The sequence below is a fragment of the Colletotrichum abscissum genome (genome assembly GCF_030869225.1).
Source record: "Colletotrichum abscissum strain IMI 504890 chromosome Unknown Scaffold_24.1, whole genome shotgun sequence".
Taxonomy (NCBI): Eukaryota; Fungi; Ascomycota; class Sordariomycetes; order Glomerellales; family Glomerellaceae; genus Colletotrichum; species Colletotrichum abscissum.
In genome coordinates this window covers 638,746-655,240 of record NW_026850143.1, presented here as the reverse complement: position 1 = coordinate 655,240, position 16,495 = coordinate 638,746, and the positions used below count along the sequence as shown (strand labels likewise).

Below are 16,495 nucleotides of genomic sequence, written 5' to 3'. Positions count from 1 at the left end.
GAACTTCACAGTGTTTCCGCCGACGAGAGGTCCCTGCACGTTCTATCGGGGAGGCCCAGCAGGGCTGCAGTGTGCATTTGTTTCTTCAGAACAGCAAATTAATACCTTAAACTACGGATGTGTCGCTCTCCGGCCAACCTTGCCTATCAAACGACCCTCTTCGGACTTTATCATAATTCCATAAGATCACAATCAGGAAGAACTCAATCTCGAGCCGCCGTTGGTTCATCCCCTCCATCTGAGATGTCCAATATCGGATATTCACCGTTCGACCGGCCGCTCATGGACATCGTCGATTGGGAAGCTCCCAGAGCATCGCCCAGTTGATGTGAGGCTGCTCCAAGCCATACTGGCTAAAGTCAATCAGGTACTCATCGATATCCTTGAACCCAACCTTTTGGTACAGATGATGGCCAGCTCTTGAAGACTCGAGATAGGCCGGAACGCCCAATCGAACAGCTTCCTGCACTATGGGTGTCATCAACTGCCACCCTGCTCCACGTCTTTGGTGCTTTGGGTCCGTCACCAAGATATGCAGATCTGTCGTCTGCGTTAGCTGTCATTCACAACCGCCACACACGCATCAAACGTGCCATATCCACCACTTACAGACGACCTTCTTGCCACCCATCAAACGCTGGCGCATCTCGTCCAAGCCATGGAACAGTTTGTTACACGCCTCCTCGTTACAGCCAGGTCCCCAGACACGTGGTTTTGGCACCGGCAACCCCTCCGCGTACGCATTCCACTTGCTCCAAGCAATGATCGCCTCGTCGCCAGAGAGATCCGTGTCCACCGCTTTGTGGAAGCGCACGGTTGTGTCCTCTCGAAACTGTTTGGCCAGTTCTTCAGCTCGAATCCCCATGATATCCTCCGGCATGGGTCCGGGGAATAGGACTGGATCAAGTGGGCTCCCCGAGAACGCCAGTTTCTCGATCTCGGCGCACCGCCGAAGATCACTCTCCAACACCGGCTGAATTTCGATTGGCATGTTTTCTGAATGTGCTGCGCTTCCGAATAGTCTTTATTGAAGGTTGAGCGACGTACTCGAACTTTTTGTCGCGGAGAAGACTTCACCTTTACTTGTACACCTGTACAGACCATGCCGGGTGCCTATTATGCGGGGTTCTTCGGCGTGGGGTCCCTATCCAGGTCTCGGCTCGGAAACCAATCGGTCTGACTCATCAAAGGATTCGTGTTGTTTTTCGTCACCCTATAGATCAGTCTCTCGGTGACCGTCTAGGAAGCTCGTCATCGAGGGATCGTTTCCTGCATGCATCATGCGCAAAATGGGACATCTCAACAAGAATACGCAAGGTGGCAAACTGTCAGAATTTGTCATTTCTGGCAGCTGCAGAAGGGATATGCAACGCTTATATGCAACTCCATTTTAGCCTCAAGGTTTGTCCTTAGCACCCTTGAAGACTTATTTCACCGGGGAAATGTTGAAGCCATGATCGCTCATGTGACAGTGAGAGGCTATTAGATGGGACCGGCGGCGTGCTATTTCTCACCAGAAGGACAGCACATGGTCTGATTAAACACTGGATTCATGGTTCGTCGTTTATGGATCATGGATGACGGTTGACATGTTCATGCTAAGCTAATGAAGCTTTGATTCTTAGGCAGGGACCGGAAAGCTATGTCCATCAAGCAGCTATGTCGTTTTCGTGTCGTGGACCCAGACGTTGACCACCAAATTTACGTACGGAGCTATCCAGCCATGATAGTAGAGCCTCATTCAAGGAGTTTGCGGGGACGTCCCGCCGACGTCAAAAAGTTCGGATATTCTTGATGCACAACCAATGGGCTTGGAAAGCGGAGAGATCTTGTCGGCCGGGGATGAGGAGGCGCAGCGATACATGCGCCCATCACCAGATTCATCGGCAGCATTCGTCAAAATCGTTCAAAATCGTATGTCCACGAAACACGTCCGAGCATTCACCTTGCGTCCCCGGTCGACTGGCATTGGCCACATTTCGACAACAGCTTGGTGTCTCTTGTCGTTCGTCTCAAGTATGTGGCACTTGACGGCTGCGTCCCGGAGTGTCTCCTCTTGAGGCCCTTGAGAGCCTCCCCGAGCTCCACAGGCCTCGATGTCGTCGCCGCTGTCGACATGGTGCGGTCCGTTTCATGGCTCCTGCAGCCCAGCTGTCGCCGCGGCGCCAGGACCTCATCCCTGTTGCATCGGGACCTTGCCTTCCCTTCCTGCACCGAGTTGCGCGCACGGGTCAGGGGTTTCTTAGCCACAGAAGCTTAATCCTCCTTTCGGCCGCCGGTTCACGATCGTTTAGCTGTCTTGTACCTGTCAGACTGTCAAAAGTGGGTAATGGCTGCAGACCAGTACTTCCCGGCCGAGAATCACGGACGTCAACACAGACCTTTGTGGTCTGTATCCAGAGGATCCTTGCGTCGGGGACGCAGATGCTGGAGTCGCGAAGGCTGCTTCCCAGCCTGGAGACAGCGTTCTCAGGTTGTGAGCTACTGCAAGCTCAAGGATCGTTAACTTCCTCACGGTACGGATGTGTCTCACGGTTTCACGTTCCAGGCGCAGACGGGAGCCAACGAAGGTCCATCCTCCCATCTTGGTCCTGGATGTGATCTGGGCTTCAATCACCACAGACTGGTTGACCAAAGCTTATAAAACTGTTCGGTATCCCACCGGAAGAGAACGTCTTTTTGGAGCATCAGACAAGGATCTTAAGAACAATAGCTTGGTTATTCCCAAAGCCTCAATACTTTCTTCGAAAACCTTCAGACCCTTCGTCTGTTATCTTCACATCAAAATGGTTACCATGCGCCTGACCCTTGCTCTCTTCGCCCAGGCGGCCATCATTACTGCCGTACCTCTCCAGCCTATCCGAATCATCCAGATCGAGGAGAGAGCTGCAGGTGATCTTGACACCATTGAGCGTGCTCTGGCTCCCGTCTCCGAATCACTTGCCAACGTCGATGCTGCAGTCCTCTCTTTGGATGGAGGCCCAGTCACGGCAAACAACCTCCTCATCTTCTCTCAGCAAGCTCAGGTGGCTACCGACCAGGCCACAGTCGACATACAGTCTGCGGGTGACCTTAGTGCCTTCAGAGCTGCCAGGCTTCGCCGCACTACCGACGCTCTCATCGATCAGACGACTGTCACTGTCAACGACCTAGTCTCCCGCAAGCCTGTTCTTGACAACCTTGGCGTCAGTGGTGTTGCATTGGAGTCCCTCCAGAGGCAGAAGATTTCCAGCATGGCATTGACTGCCGCGCTTGAGGAAAAGGTTCCCAGAGTCGGGCAGAGAATCGCAGCTGAGGGCAGGGCTCAGATCGAGTCCGTGATGGATCAGGCAATCGCAATCTACTCTGAGCCCGCCGTCGCTGCTGTCCCGGCTGTTGCTCCTCCTCCTGCTACGCCTGCCAACCCCAACGCCATCCCTATCGCAGTTCCTCCTGCCGCTGCTCCTCCTGCCGCTGCTGTTCCTGCACCCCCGGCCGCTGTCCCTGCTCCTCCTGCAGCTGCTCCGGCCCCTCCTGCAGCTGCTCCGGCCCCTCCTGCTGCCGCGCCAGCATGGCCCGATCAAGCTCCTCAACCTCCTGCCGCCGCCGTCCCGGCTGCTGACCCCAACGGTGCTGTTCCTCAGGCTGGAACTCCTGCTCCCGTTGCGGCTCCTCAGCCGGCGCCCGCAGTCGCTGCTCCTCCCGCTGTTGCCCCCGCTCCTGCTCCTGCGGTCCCCGTCGCTACAGTTCCCCTGGTAGCCCCCGTTCCGCCTCCCCAGATCACACCTGTTTCCGGCCGCAAGGCCCTCAAGGACAAGAAGAAGAAGGCGTCAAGAATCAACGCGGTTGAGGTCGAGGGCGAGACTGCTGAGCAGTAAGCGCATCTATCAGTGATGATTATGAATTGGAGTTTCAAGGTACCACAGGCGCAGGAATTGGATTGAATGGGTTTACTTCAGAATGCTATAATATCATCAAAAATAGAATGATCTAATGCATATTAATGCACATCACAAATGTTTGCTTGAGAAAGCATATTCATCACTCAGTGAAAGCCTCATAGAGTCATAGACCAATTGCGCGTGGTCTCGACTCTCCCAGCCCTGCCACCCTAGACAAACTAGCTATACGTGAAAGTAAGCTAAGAGCGCAGGGAAGTGCAAGATTGAGACTGAGCGTACATAAAGTTCGATGCCATTGACTGGGCAGATGCTACCCTGCTGCAAAACACGACTCTGCAGATCACAACAGCGCCATACATAAAACACACAAACAATTTCAATTGTGCAGCAGCAGAAGCAGCAGCGCGGCGCTAATGCAGGAGCTCAGCGACGCTAGAGATTATCGTGACTAGTTCCTCGCGGATTTTCGCGACGGATGGCTCCGCGTCGACGACGGTCAGCTTTTTTGCGTTTGCGGAAGTCGTCTACCACAAGGGAGGTTGTGGTTTCGAAGGTGAGGAAGCGGTTTCGGATTGCTTGCACCTGGTCGTCGAATCGGCCGCGGGGGAGGAGACGATGGAAGCTTGTTTCTGGAGAGCATTGCAGTGCGAGGAGGGGGGTTATGGGGCCGATGAGGGCTTGGAGTTGCGTTGATTGTTCTATTGATCTTGGGAGTCCTTTTGGTTTGGGTTTGGGTCACCTTCTGTGTTGGAGATTCCCGGGGGGTTGCAGAAGCAGCTTACCATCTAAAATGAACACTCTTGTGCCACCCTCCATCAACTTTGTGATTCGGTCTTTGAGAATAGCCATTGTGATTTCAATCGGACCTATTGTGCCTGCAAGCATGTTTGCTCTGATGATGTCTGCGTCGGGGCCTTCTTCCCCGCGTTCCATCTCCTCGCGGAGGACGTCGCCGATGCTGATGTGCGAGAGGTTGAATTTCTGAGAGAGGAGGCGGCATTGCGTGGCTTTGCCTGAGCAAGGTCGGCCTAGTATGCTGATCACGACAGGCACTGGGTTATTTGGTTCCGGTTGATGTTTTTCATGTGGTTCTTCCATAGTGTAGGTATCGTATGGGTTGGAGTTTCAGGGTAACATATTATTGATATTGAAAAGCTGAGAAAGCATCATCGCATCGAAAAAAAGACTACGAAAATTTGCAATTTGACGAATTGAAATCATCAAGGTTGTGGGGTTAATTCTTGATCAAAGAGGTTCAATTAAGGTTGTGTTGGTTTTCGTTTCTGTTGGTTTGGTGTTTTGTTGGTTCTCTCGTTTCGCGTGATGCAAATACCCATGCTTGCCACCTCTGGCCGGGCAGAACACGATTGAATATCATCTGGTTCAAGTCATATTCAATTTGGAGATGTGGCCCAAGCTATTTTGTCATTTCTTGTTGTCTCTTTCACGAGTTCCTTGATTTGTGTGGTTCAATGTCACCACACAGGAGGGTAGATGTTTGCTGGTGCAACCTCAAGTGAGGTTCGGGAGTTGACAAGATGACGGGGGTTTCCTAGGCGAACAACTGGGATGTCCGCTGCTCGCAGTGGTTGATGCAACGTGGGGGTTCGAATATTTCCCCTTCTGGGATCCCGCGGGCCCTCGGTTCCTCCTCGAACCACGGGAACCTCAAAACAACGGGCAGTCAAAAACTCGAGTCCCCTCTTATCGCCAACCACGCATGAACCGGCCCATAATTAAGGCTTGTGTTAAGTGCAGGTTAGGCGCCAGTTGAATATGTGTTTCAACGACGAATAATCGTGATGGGTAAACGGCATCAGGCTCTGTTGCGTTGATGCCTAGGGAGGGATGATTACTTAAGCTCTAAGGTGACGGTCGGGAGAAATCCGAAGGCCCGGGAGCAGGCTAGCGCACGGATACAACATTCACAATAGTGTCGTTTTTTGTTTTTTTCATAAAAGATATCACCGACAGAACATTGCTTTTGTACGCCCCGGGAATGAAACTCGAACGTTGGAAACCGAGCACGATCAGCTGAGTGAGATCGAGCCCAATCAACCATTTTCCTGGACAAATACCCCTCAAATGAACAATGGGATTACCCAGTGGTCACAATACCAAGCATGTAATCTGGCCTGAGGTCCACGTCATCTGGACTTTTGAACTCCAAAGTCCCCTTTCCTTGGCCGGAGATCCATCTTGGACGGAGTTCCAGACCTCGTCATAACGCCGGTCCACGATGCTTTACATATGCAACAGGACTAGATGGGAATAAGTTCGAACTCTTGGCTACACACACCAACTCCAAAGTACTCCAAAGTTCTCCAAATCACTTCAATATCATTGGAGATGAGTACGCAGCCCCGTTTGCCCCCGTATCCTCCTCACCGGTTGAAAAAGGGGGCAAAAGGAAAGGAAGGAAAAAGCAAACCAGATTGTACGGTTTACCAGAAACGAACAATATGACGCCGAGTGGCTTTTTCCCGACACTTTTGCTGAATCCCCGATGGGGCCCTTGGCTGTCGTGACCCTTGACTGCATCCGGGGTCCCGGTCCAACGAGGGTCCCTTTCACTCCTTATCAATTATCTCATCGTCAAAGCTCAACGCTCAACTGCCGTTCAGCCCCTTTCCCGAGAACAGCCAGCTGAGCTCCCAGCCCAGGGAAAAAATTAACGGGATACGGGATCGGCACGCACGACTCGACCTGACATTTCCCTTTCCCTCCCTTCCCACCCCAGTTCTTCAAAGCGCCACTGCCCACTATGAGGCCCTCGCGCCCAAGCGAGATGATGGCATGCCATCAGATTCATAAAATCCCACGAGGACCGTAGGCCCCGGTACCGAAGCTAGACAGGCCCCCTTCGAAGCGCTCTTTAAAGTTCCTGAGCCGCCGTCCCGGGACTACTACATCTCAGGGCCAGTTCCCAATCCCACATGTTGATCACCTTCCCTTTTACTCCTTCATACATCGCACTCTTCTCATACTAAGAAGGACTTGCGACTGACAAAGATGGGTCTCATTTCACAACTGTACAGCCTTCGTTGGCTCTTTGCGGCGATCTTGGTAGCTGTGTACGTCGGCCAGAAGATCAGGACGTATAATCGACTCCGAGCGTTCAAGGGCCCGGTCCTGTGCGGCTGGACGGAGGCGTGGCATGCCTGGGCGATTCTGACTTTCAAGTCTCACCTGAAGTACGATGAAGTATGCAGGAAATACGGTGAGCCTCTCTTCCTTCCCATCCGTTAGGGTTTCTACCCCAAGTCCTCTTCACCGTCTTCTTCCTTACAAGCGTCGTGATCGGCCATGCTGCCAAGTTCACGACATGGCCCGAGCTGAACATGAAGGAAAGCCCAATGCTGAACCCATCCTCTTAGGGACGATCGCTCGCGTCGGGCCGAACGACCTGATCACTTCTTCGCCCGAGCTTCTCGTCTACATGAGCGGCATCCGGTCGCCGTACACGCGAACGGAGTGGTACTACCGCGCGTGCCGGCACATGTCAGAGAACGATCATGTCTTTAGTGAGATGGACGAAGAGAAGCACAGGGTGCTGAGGCAACGGATGGGAGCCGGGGTACGTTTTTGACGATCTTCACTTACCTAGTCTGATACGGACCATGCCAGTACTGACGAAACCACCATCAAAGTATTCTGGAAAAGAGAACTTGGCGCTGGAGGACTCGGTCGACACACACGTGTCGGAGCTGGTTCAGCTCATCCGGTCAAAGTACATGTCCACAGAGTTCGCGGCGCGACCCATGGACCTGGCCATGAAGATGCAGTACCTCACGCTCGACGTCATCAGCAACATCAGCTACGGCAAGCCCTTTGGCGACCTGCGCGCCGACGAAGACATGTTCGGCGTCGCCGAGTCAGCCGAAGTCGGCATGACAATCTTTACGTACAAGATCGGCCTCGGCCTCTACAAGATCCTGCAGAAGCCCATCGTGGCACGCCTCCTCGGCCCCAAGGAGACGGACGCCTCGGGTTTCGGCCGCATGTTCGCCAATGGCCGCGCCATCATTAAGGAGCGCCTGGCGCGCGACACGGAGAAGCGGTCCGATATGATTGCGTCGTTCATTCGGCACGGCCTCAGCGAGGACGAGATCCTCTCCGAGACGACGCTGCAGATGATTGCCGGGTCCGACACCACCGCCGCGTCGCTGCGCATCATCATGCTCTACCTCCTCACCCATGCCCGCGTCTACGCGAAGCTCCAGGCTGAGATTGACGCGTACGTCAGGGACGGGCAGGTTGGGTCTCGGCCGTCGGGCATCGTCTCGGACACGGAGAACAGGCGGATGCCGTACCTGCAGGCCGTTATCAAGGAGGGCATGCGTGTGCATCCGCCCGTGACGAACATGGATCCCAAGCGGGTGCCGGACGGAGGCGACACGGTTGTCGTGAACGGCGAGTCGGTGTTCTTGCCCGGCGGGACAAACATCAATGCCGCGGCGTGGCCGATGCACCTAAGCAAGGAGATTTTTGGCGAGGACGCGGACGAGTTCCGGCCTGAGCGGTGGTTGCTGGAGGAGGACGAGAGGCGGTTGGTGAATATGCATCGGGTGCATGAGCTCATCTTTGGATATGGAAAGTATCAGTGCCTCGGCCGGCCCATTGCGATGATGGAGATTGGCAAGACCATTTTTGAGGTAAGCCGAGCATGGCATCCCTTCGCGCACCTTCTGAATGACCTGTGAGCTAACATATCGAACAGCTAATGCGCAACTTTGACTGGTGTCTTGCGAGGCCTGACACACCTTGGAAGGAAGCGAACCACGCCGGCGTCTTCACCCACAACGATATGTGGGTGCTCGCTTCCGAACGTCCACAGTTTCAATGAGTCAATCTCGTGTTCAATGGGTATTGGGGTGACGGAGTCTAGGAGTAGGTCAAAGAGATCCAAATAAACGGACTCGGTAATGGGAACATTGGGATTCGGGGAAACAGAACCCTAGATGGCTGGCTAAGTCTATTGTCGTTTGGCTGGCGCGCGTTTGGGGTTTGGAGCTGTGTGTTTCCGGACTAATTGACGGCCGGCGGAATTCAGTTTGATAGATCGTAGCTGCGGTGCAGCCCGGGGTTCAGTGCCCAGCCTAGCCGATCGCGGTCTGACAGCCGCCGGGTGGCTTAAGCGATGGTGAGGGATGTTTATGCAGTCAGCAGATAACCACCAATGGGCATTTATCTGTTAACCCACATGAAATCGTATATAAGCCTAGGCATTCCCCTCAATGATTACAGATATCCATCTTACGATACTATCTTCAAGAGACTTGATAGTGTCAGGCTCAACTATCCATACAAGAATTCCCAGCACGAGAGGGCCCCTTTCGACCAAAAGCGCCAAATCTGTCAAATTCCACCACGGAACCTATATTTAGCTCAAGAACCGTAGCCATGGGTCAAACACAAAGTATCTCGGCAGAGATTGAAATCCAGGCCCCGCCGTCGGCCGTGAGATCAGTGGTAAGGAACCTGTGAGATAGAGCGGACCCGAAGCGCGTTTCGGACAAATGATGGAAACTTCCATGAAAGCTCTGTGCTGACTTTGCGTCTAATTAGTTTCTGGAGTTCAGCAAATACAAGCAGTGGAGCCAGAAGTGGACTATCGAGCCGACTGAGCCGGGCAAGGATCCCTCGGAGCTCAAGGATGGCGATAAGATCAAGGTTGGCATGGGAGGCATGGCGTTCAGTCCAGTCATTGTGGTAAGGAGTTCTCAGTTCTTCTCCGCTAGATGGGTTTTGCTATCTACAGTATGGTAGTTGTGATTGAGTTAACCGACTTTCTTTGAATAACTAGGAAAACACAAGTGAGACGCTCCATTGGGTGGGGTCAGTTCCGCTCTTGTTCACTGGCAAACATGAGTTTTGGTTCAATCCGAGTGAGCAAAACTCTGGAGGCACCAGGTTCATCCAGGTCGAGGAGATTCGTGGCCTTTTGGCGTTTATTATGGCACCAATATGGGGGTTCAGACAGAAAGTTCTTTTCGGATGGAACCAGTTCAATGAAGATCTGAAGAAAGAAGTCGAGAGTCGCCCGTTCTGAGATGTCACCTGTCTCGATCGCTGACTTTCATTAAGTACTTGAAGAGGCATGAGAGGGACAAGTTCAAGGTTGGCCAGAAGCTCTAAACATGACTGAAATGAACTTTTGGTAAATGAAAGGCTATTTTCTCAAAGCAATTCACATCCAAGCTTGAGTAAGAAGGCGCATTTTCTACACCAATCAAACTCTTTGTCGCCAACTGTAGTGCTCCTTCGGATCTCTCAGTAAGTCCCTCATATCCTGCACCTGCTTCGCTCGTGGACCCTTCTCCAGCAGGAATTGCTCCTTAGCAAGCCTAGCATACTCGAGAGCCTCCTTTTCCATTCCCAAGGAGTTATAATTCAACGCAGCAAGTCTGAAAGCATCCGACCCGTGAGACTGGTCAAGCTGCTCTTGCCGGTAGAGCGAAATGAGCTCCTCAATCATCTCCTCGTCGACCTTTGCACCGTTCCAGTGACTCATTTGCTGCTCGATTTGCCACATTTTACCGAGACGTTGATCAGAAGAGCGGATGAAGGCCTCGGAGAGACTGCATTGCTGACAGGTACAGCCGAAGCCCCAGTTGCGCTGAGCTCGATCTTGTCGGACGGCGCGGGAGCTGAGGGAGTCGACGTAGGAAATTGTGAGTTCCTCGCCGGGCTGAATGTCTTTTATGGCGTGTGTGTAGTGCCGCATATCTGAGTCGTCGATGTAGAAGGCAACGCTGGGCTGTGTTAGCTACATGGAATGACATAATATGTAGCTCATGAGCCACAAGGGGATTTGGGTCACTCACTTTGGCCTACAATCGTGATTGTAACGCGAGACTTCTGGGTAGTTCCCAAAGTGATGACCATCTCTGATCCCAAGGCCAAGCTCAAATGAGTTGGTGTGCATGATATCGTGCACCTTGTGTCCCGTAGATTGATGCTCGCGAGACTGACCCATCTGTGCCATGAAAGCCTTTCGAGTATCCCGCGGAAGCTTTCCGGCGGCAACATCAAGCAGACGGTACTGATTCTCCAGATCAATATCATCAACGAACCTGCGGTGCACAACAACAGCCGGCGGATGAGCCATGATCCGCTGCCCGCGCCGAATGTGCTGGTTCGCAATAACACCCAGCCCCTTGCCGGGCATCTCCACCACGCGGAACAGCTCGCTGTCGCCCTCACCCTTGATCGACTCCTTTGCAAAAGCCGCTAGATGAGACGCCTCTTCGGCGTTGTACGCCGTGCTCACGAGGACGATGCCGCGGCCATTGGCGAAGGATGGCCGCGAGTAGGCGCAGTACGCTCCCGCGCAGGAGTGAGGGCCTTGCCAGCCTTCATCCGAACGCCAAATGTCCTTCTTGGGCGGCTTCGCTGTCCGATTTCCGGCGAGATTGTCCAGGGCAGGCGACCCTCCAGAGGTCAAGATTGTGGGTTTGCTGCAGGCGAGTTGGGAGTCTGGGAGAAGCGGGCTTGCGGCGCATGATTCGAATAAGGGGACTTGGGTCTTGAAGCCTAGTGTTTGGCCAAAGGCCAGGCCTGCGAGAAGCATGCGTATACTCATTTTGATAGTCGTTGGTTTTGTTTTTGATGATTTTGGTAAGAAGAGAAAGTTCGGTCTGATGTATTTTCGCATCACTGTAGAGTAGAAAGCTCGGGAGGACCCTCGATGGCCGTTTTTGATGTTTCAAGGGCGCGTTTCAAGATCGCCGCACCAAGGTCCGTGGGTCGCATGCAAGTTCTGAGCTTGTTGCACACCTTAAACGCGAAGAACTCCTGGGGATGTGGGGCCTAATTGATTATTTTCCTCATTTGTTATAGCTAAATCAGTGATTTTGCTCTTACTTGCTGCCGATGTTCATGTAAGTTGATGGAGGCATCTTACATGCGCGGCTACGTTGACAAGTTTGTATACATCATCAAGTTGAGGTACGAAGTAATGTTGGGGAGGAAACACAATTTGGGCATGGTCGCTACAGTAATCAGAAGTTCCAATAAATTACCTGGTAGAACTTGTCAAGTTGTCGTCAAGAAGAAATAAGCGGCCTTTTCCAGAAGTGTTTTGCTGACCGCTCTGTAAGTGGCCGTCAACCGTCATCACCAAGTGGTCTAGAAATGGGACGTGCCGTAGCTCAGACTCCGTGCTATCAGTCATATTCATTGCAGCACGGGTACTAACCATCATCTTCTTCTAAATTTACTAAGTTTTTGATGAAGATTTCATTGAATTTGTCTGAACAGAAGCAGTCTGTAACACAGAGAAGCTCATCCGCGTCATCTCGAATCTGGGCCTTGATTTCGACAACATAGTAACTGCCAGTTCTGCTTCTATAAGATTGAGTACGTTGCAACTTAATCTTCCCGCACTCACTATATGGTGTATAGGCGGGAGTGATAATCATATCGCCGGCTTGGGAGATGGACAACATGTTGAGACTTAGGTACTTAGTCAGAAAAGACACGGAGAAGATAAAAAGTTTGAAGGTTGAGGGAAGTTATGGGTTGGGAGTTCTTACTGTTGAGGTCCACGAGCCCGGCACACGGTTTCGGAACAGTATTGGTCGGGTTCTTACGCTTGACGAATATGGGTTGATACCTGGTCGACAATCACTTCCTGAGACATCCAGAGAGATGATTCCCGAAGTAGCATTGTAACAACTGCATCGATTGGACCACTAATATACCACATCTGGATACACGAATCTCCAAGTTGGATCCGGTTCTGTGGCTTCACGGACGGCATGCATACTTCAATATCGTGTGAGGTCAGGTTGATGTATTCATCAATTGTTGCTAACAAACTCTCAGAAGCCACGAGTCGTGGGCAACCAACTGAGAGGGTAAACTAGGTACTAAGAATTATTTACGTCGCATCACGCATTATCATCCAACGTTTTCATGCCTCTCCTCCCGTTTCATTATCCAACTTCAAGGAGCGGGGGTGGCAGCAGGCAAGCAGGCGCAAGCACTGCTAGCCTGAGCAACCTTATCCTCCTTGGCGCAGTTCTGCACCGCGTGCGCGGGAAGAACGCTAGCATCCTTGACAGGCTTGCTCAGAAACGACTTGCAGAAAGCCTGCGACTCCTCGAGACGGCCAGGGACGGAAGTGGCGCGGAACGAGCGCAGGCAGTTGTCGGCGTTGCAGACGGGGGCCTTGGGGCAGTCCTTGCCGGTCAGCTTGACAACGAAGGCGCCGCGCTCGATGGTGTTGATGAAGATGTAGCCCGAGGGGAAGTAGGCGTACGAGGACCAGGTGCCGACGAAGCCGACGTAGCCGCCGCCCTCGAAGTCGTCGTCCTCGGGGTAGATGTCGAAGTAGGCAGCCTCGCAGACGCCGGCGCCGGTGGGGTCGGTGGGGATGGAGGTGCCGTCGAGGACGCGGAGGCCGGCGCCGTAGTGGGATTGGTAGATGTAGTTGTCGATGACGTACTGGTTGTGGTCGATGGCCTTGGTGGGGTGCTTGAACTCTGTAATATTGTTAGTCTTCCGTTGTGCGCTGGGATAGGTTGTTTGTGATACGCACCTCCGGTCTGCTTGGGGTTCTCAAGGTCTCTGATGTCCCAGATGAAAGTGACGGGGTATCCGTCTCCGCCAGGGCCGTTGCCACGAACCTGTAGGATCAAAGTTTAGCTTTTGCTGATATTTAGTATGATGCAATTTAACGTACCTCATCGAGCTCGTCGTCGAGGACAAGGAACTCCTGGTTGTTCACATCAAGGACCCAACCCTGGTGAGTGTAGGAAGCACCCTCGTACGAGATGCGGGAGATGATGTTAGTGACGTTGGCCTTGTCGGTAACGTCGTAGATGGTGAGAGTATCCTCGTTGTAGCCGTAGCAGATGTCACGGCCCTGGTAGCGCTTATCGGGCCCACGGTAGACCAAGCACTGAGCGTCGTGGACGTATCCATCGTCCTTGGCGCAACCCAGAGAGACAGGGTTAGAAGGGTCCGTCAGGTCGAAGAAGTTTAGACCGGCGGCGCAAAGAGGGTCGGTACGGGGCGCGGCACCAACGGCGACACCGTAGTTGAGCTCCTCGTTGATGACAACGTTGTGAGCACGGCCCAGGGGCAGGAGGGCGTTGAAGTGACCGGTCAAGTCAGCCTTGGCGTCAAAGACAACGGGGTTGGCGGGGTCAATGTTCAAGAGCTTCTTCATGTCGAAGATCTGAATGCCGTGGCCAACGGCCTCGGAGCCAATGACCATGTAGTGCTTGTAGGAGCGAATCTCGCGCCACTCGGAGGGCGCCGAGTATTGGGGCAAGCGGCCGAGATAGACGAGCTTGCCGTCCGAGAGGATCTCGGCGAAAGCGGTACCCTCATACTGGCCGATGGCGACGAACTCACGACCATCGTCGTTGGTCCATCCCCACGAGGAAGAGCCCTCAGCAAGGGGTCCACCGAGGGCAGCGTGGCTGACAAAGGAGTACAAGTCGGCCTAGAATGTGTTACTCGAACGTCGATGCAAGAGCCATGTTTCTGGTGGGAACTTACGTTGTGACACCTGAAGGTGTTGTTCCTGTCTCCAACGACAGCCTCGGCCCAACCGTTTACACAGGGGGTGTAGCCCAGCTCGGGCCAGACCTCACTGTTGTAGGCACCAGCTTCTCTCTGGCGAGCGAACTCGGCCTGGTGTTCTTCATCAGTCCCAGTTCCTGTCGTGATCGTTAGAGTTTTGAGCTTACCTTCTTAGCAGCGATGACTTGTTCGTGGACCTTGCCAGAGTCGTAGAACTCAGCCGAGATGGCATCGTTCATCTGGATCTCCTTGGCCATCGCCGAGGCGGCGAGGACGGCAAGGGAGCCGAGGTAGGATGAAGCGCGGACCATGGTGCCTGATGTCCAACGCAAACACTCTGAGCGTGTTTTGCGTAATTGAAAGGGAGGATTGGACTGAGATGAGCGAGGGAGGTGGATTGGAGGCTAGATTCCCTTGGAGATCAAGACGAACTGTTTCGATGAGAGGTGGGCATGGTTCTGGATTTATATCCTGACCCATTAGTATGGACGGACCATAGTAACCAAAGTACCAATTGTGTCTGCTAGTCATTACTTCCTGTCATGGAAGCTTGATATGCAGTCATGTCGGGATGCCTGCTCGCGCCTGGGACTGCTGGAGTCCATCGATCTGGGCATTGTCTCGGCAGTACCAGGGGGACGTGAGTTGGTTCAGCAAATGTTCCTCGTGGAATTGCAACCATGGGAAAGTCGGATGCGACCAAGACATGCCAGGCTCACTGCACCGCAACATGTACTAGGCCATGTTGCCGGATGCAAGACAGACGGGCGGTGCAAACAACAGCAACGGTTGCCGGCCAGTCACAAACGGCGGCAGGGTAACATCGCACAGTGGGGAGCACTCCGTACAAGTGAGGTACCCAACTATCCACAGACGTAGCAGTGAGCGATAATTAACAAGTAATTCCGGACAACGGTTCTGCTCAATTGGCCACCCGCTGGAGTGTTCTTGGAGGCTCTTGGCGGGGATCCCGAAAGGGCAGGTCCCGGGATTAGTATGGCCTTGGCGGACAACGGTCCGGGGAAGCTTCGCAGTCACGGCGCAGGAATAGCGGGACTTGGAAGTCCACTTCTCCGGGATGGCCTCCTTTTCCTTGGGCCGCTTCATTTTGGTCTCTCTTGATGTCCTTCGGAGCTGGCAGCGTATACGAGGTACGCAATTACTTGTCTGCGCGATAAATGTCGCAAGTTGTCTCTTGGCCATCCAGAGATAGGAGTCTTTCCATCCCCACGCGCGTTGTTCTTGCCAGTGGCAGTTTCAACCAAACGGAGGGATTGAGCGCAGTCAGACTCAAGTTGAATATCTAATGTCATGACTGACTGTTCTGTTGCGACCAACATTGAGCTTCCACTCCGGATCTACGGATGAGTTGGGGTCTGGGGGCATGCTCAACTGCATGCGACCTCACCTCATCAAGCCCATGACGACAGCTCCCGCGTGGAGCCCCTAGGTGGCCGAGGCGTCCGAAGACTCTCCTTACGAAGCGCAGGACGGCACAAGAATGAAAGCGGTGATGAGGCTCGCGGCAGCAAAAGTTCTTTTGGTGCGCGATGCATCGGTGCCAAGACTGATAGAAGTGGACCAAGTACCTGAATCAAACAGGACGTCAGCACCTATTGGTTGGATAGAGACATGTTGATAGGCAACTGCCAAGCAAACAAGCGGCCGGTCCGTCTTGTCTCTCAGGCTGCCTTGTCCAGCAAAGAAGTTGGATACGATGGAAGGCCAGAGCTAGCCGTCGATGGCGTTGCTTTTCCTGACATGGGGCGCGATGGTTTCCCTGTCGTAGAACGGCTTTCGAGACAAAATGTCTAGGTCACAGCCCGTGGGAGATTACCAGGAAGCGCGCCAAAGTGTTAGTTAGAGGTAACCCGTATTAACTTTCTTTGATCGTCGACTGCCGTCTACGGATAGAAGCTCGGTGGGAATAAGCGACGACACCCGAACTCTATCTAAAAGTTAAAAGAGTTTATTTCCCCTTCAGGTACCTCCTGGCGCCTGCATCTGCAAAGTCAACAGGGATCGTATCAAGCCCCAGTGTGAATGGTTCCCCAAATCTCCACCTCCAAATTGGCTTC

At 53.2% G+C, this 16,495-nt stretch overlaps 8 protein-coding genes across 8 annotated transcripts; 3 read left to right on the top strand and 5 right to left on the bottom strand.

Annotated features, from left to right (window-relative positions):
- Positions 1–280: 280 nt before the first annotated feature.
- On the bottom strand, positions 281–991 carry CABS01_09904 (acetyltransferase; the record flags this gene model as incomplete). The annotated part of the gene is made up of 2 exons (XM_060543260.1): positions 281–540; positions 610–991. 2 exons carry the CDS (start codon positions 989–991, stop codon positions 281–283), a joined length of 642 nt encoding a protein of 213 aa, XP_060399958.1.
- A 950-nt stretch (positions 992–1,941) lies between these two features.
- On the bottom strand, positions 1,942–2,584 carry CABS01_09903 (uncharacterized protein; the record flags this gene model as incomplete). The annotated part of the gene is made up of 3 exons (XM_060543259.1): positions 1,942–2,208; positions 2,382–2,468; positions 2,534–2,584. The coding sequence occupies 3 exons, from the start codon at positions 2,582–2,584 to the stop codon at positions 1,942–1,944; spliced, it is 405 nt and encodes a 134-aa protein (XP_060399957.1).
- Positions 2,585–2,786: 202 nt separating this feature from the next.
- Positions 2,787–3,857, top strand: CABS01_09902 (uncharacterized protein; the record flags this gene model as incomplete). Its single annotated transcript, XM_060543258.1, has 1 exon — positions 2,787–3,857. One exon carries the CDS (start codon positions 2,787–2,789, stop codon positions 3,855–3,857), a length of 1,071 nt encoding a protein of 356 aa, XP_060399956.1.
- Positions 3,858–4,313: 456 nt separating this feature from the next.
- Positions 4,314–4,979, bottom strand: CABS01_09901 (uridylate kinase; the record flags this gene model as incomplete). Its single annotated transcript, XM_060543257.1, has 3 exons — positions 4,314–4,597; positions 4,664–4,888; positions 4,919–4,979. The coding sequence occupies 3 exons, from the start codon at positions 4,977–4,979 to the stop codon at positions 4,314–4,316; spliced, it is 570 nt and encodes a 189-aa protein (XP_060399955.1).
- Positions 4,980–6,893: 1,914 nt separating this feature from the next.
- On the top strand, positions 6,894–8,727 carry CABS01_09900 (cytochrome P450; the record flags this gene model as incomplete). The annotated part of the gene is made up of 4 exons (XM_060543256.1): positions 6,894–7,101; positions 7,259–7,458; positions 7,532–8,536; positions 8,602–8,727. The coding sequence occupies 4 exons, from the start codon at positions 6,894–6,896 to the stop codon at positions 8,725–8,727; spliced, it is 1,539 nt and encodes a 512-aa protein (XP_060399954.1).
- A 557-nt stretch (positions 8,728–9,284) lies between these two features.
- CABS01_09899 (uncharacterized protein) lies at positions 9,285–9,933 on the top strand (the record flags this gene model as incomplete). The annotated part of the gene is made up of 3 exons (XM_060543255.1): positions 9,285–9,353; positions 9,450–9,593; positions 9,688–9,933. The coding sequence occupies 3 exons, from the start codon at positions 9,285–9,287 to the stop codon at positions 9,931–9,933; spliced, it is 459 nt and encodes a 152-aa protein (XP_060399953.1).
- Positions 9,934–10,113: 180 nt separating this feature from the next.
- CABS01_09898 (uncharacterized protein) lies at positions 10,114–11,466 on the bottom strand (the record flags this gene model as incomplete). Its single annotated transcript, XM_060543254.1, has 2 exons — positions 10,114–10,636; positions 10,709–11,466. 2 exons carry the CDS (start codon positions 11,464–11,466, stop codon positions 10,114–10,116), a joined length of 1,281 nt encoding a protein of 426 aa, XP_060399952.1.
- A 1,364-nt stretch (positions 11,467–12,830) lies between these two features.
- On the bottom strand, positions 12,831–14,728 carry CABS01_09897 (uncharacterized protein; the record flags this gene model as incomplete). The annotated part of the gene is made up of 5 exons (XM_060543253.1): positions 12,831–13,369; positions 13,426–13,513; positions 13,570–14,337; positions 14,394–14,528; positions 14,585–14,728. 5 exons carry the CDS (start codon positions 14,726–14,728, stop codon positions 12,831–12,833), a joined length of 1,674 nt encoding a protein of 557 aa, XP_060399951.1.
- Between the last annotated feature and the right edge of the window lie 1,767 nt (positions 14,729–16,495).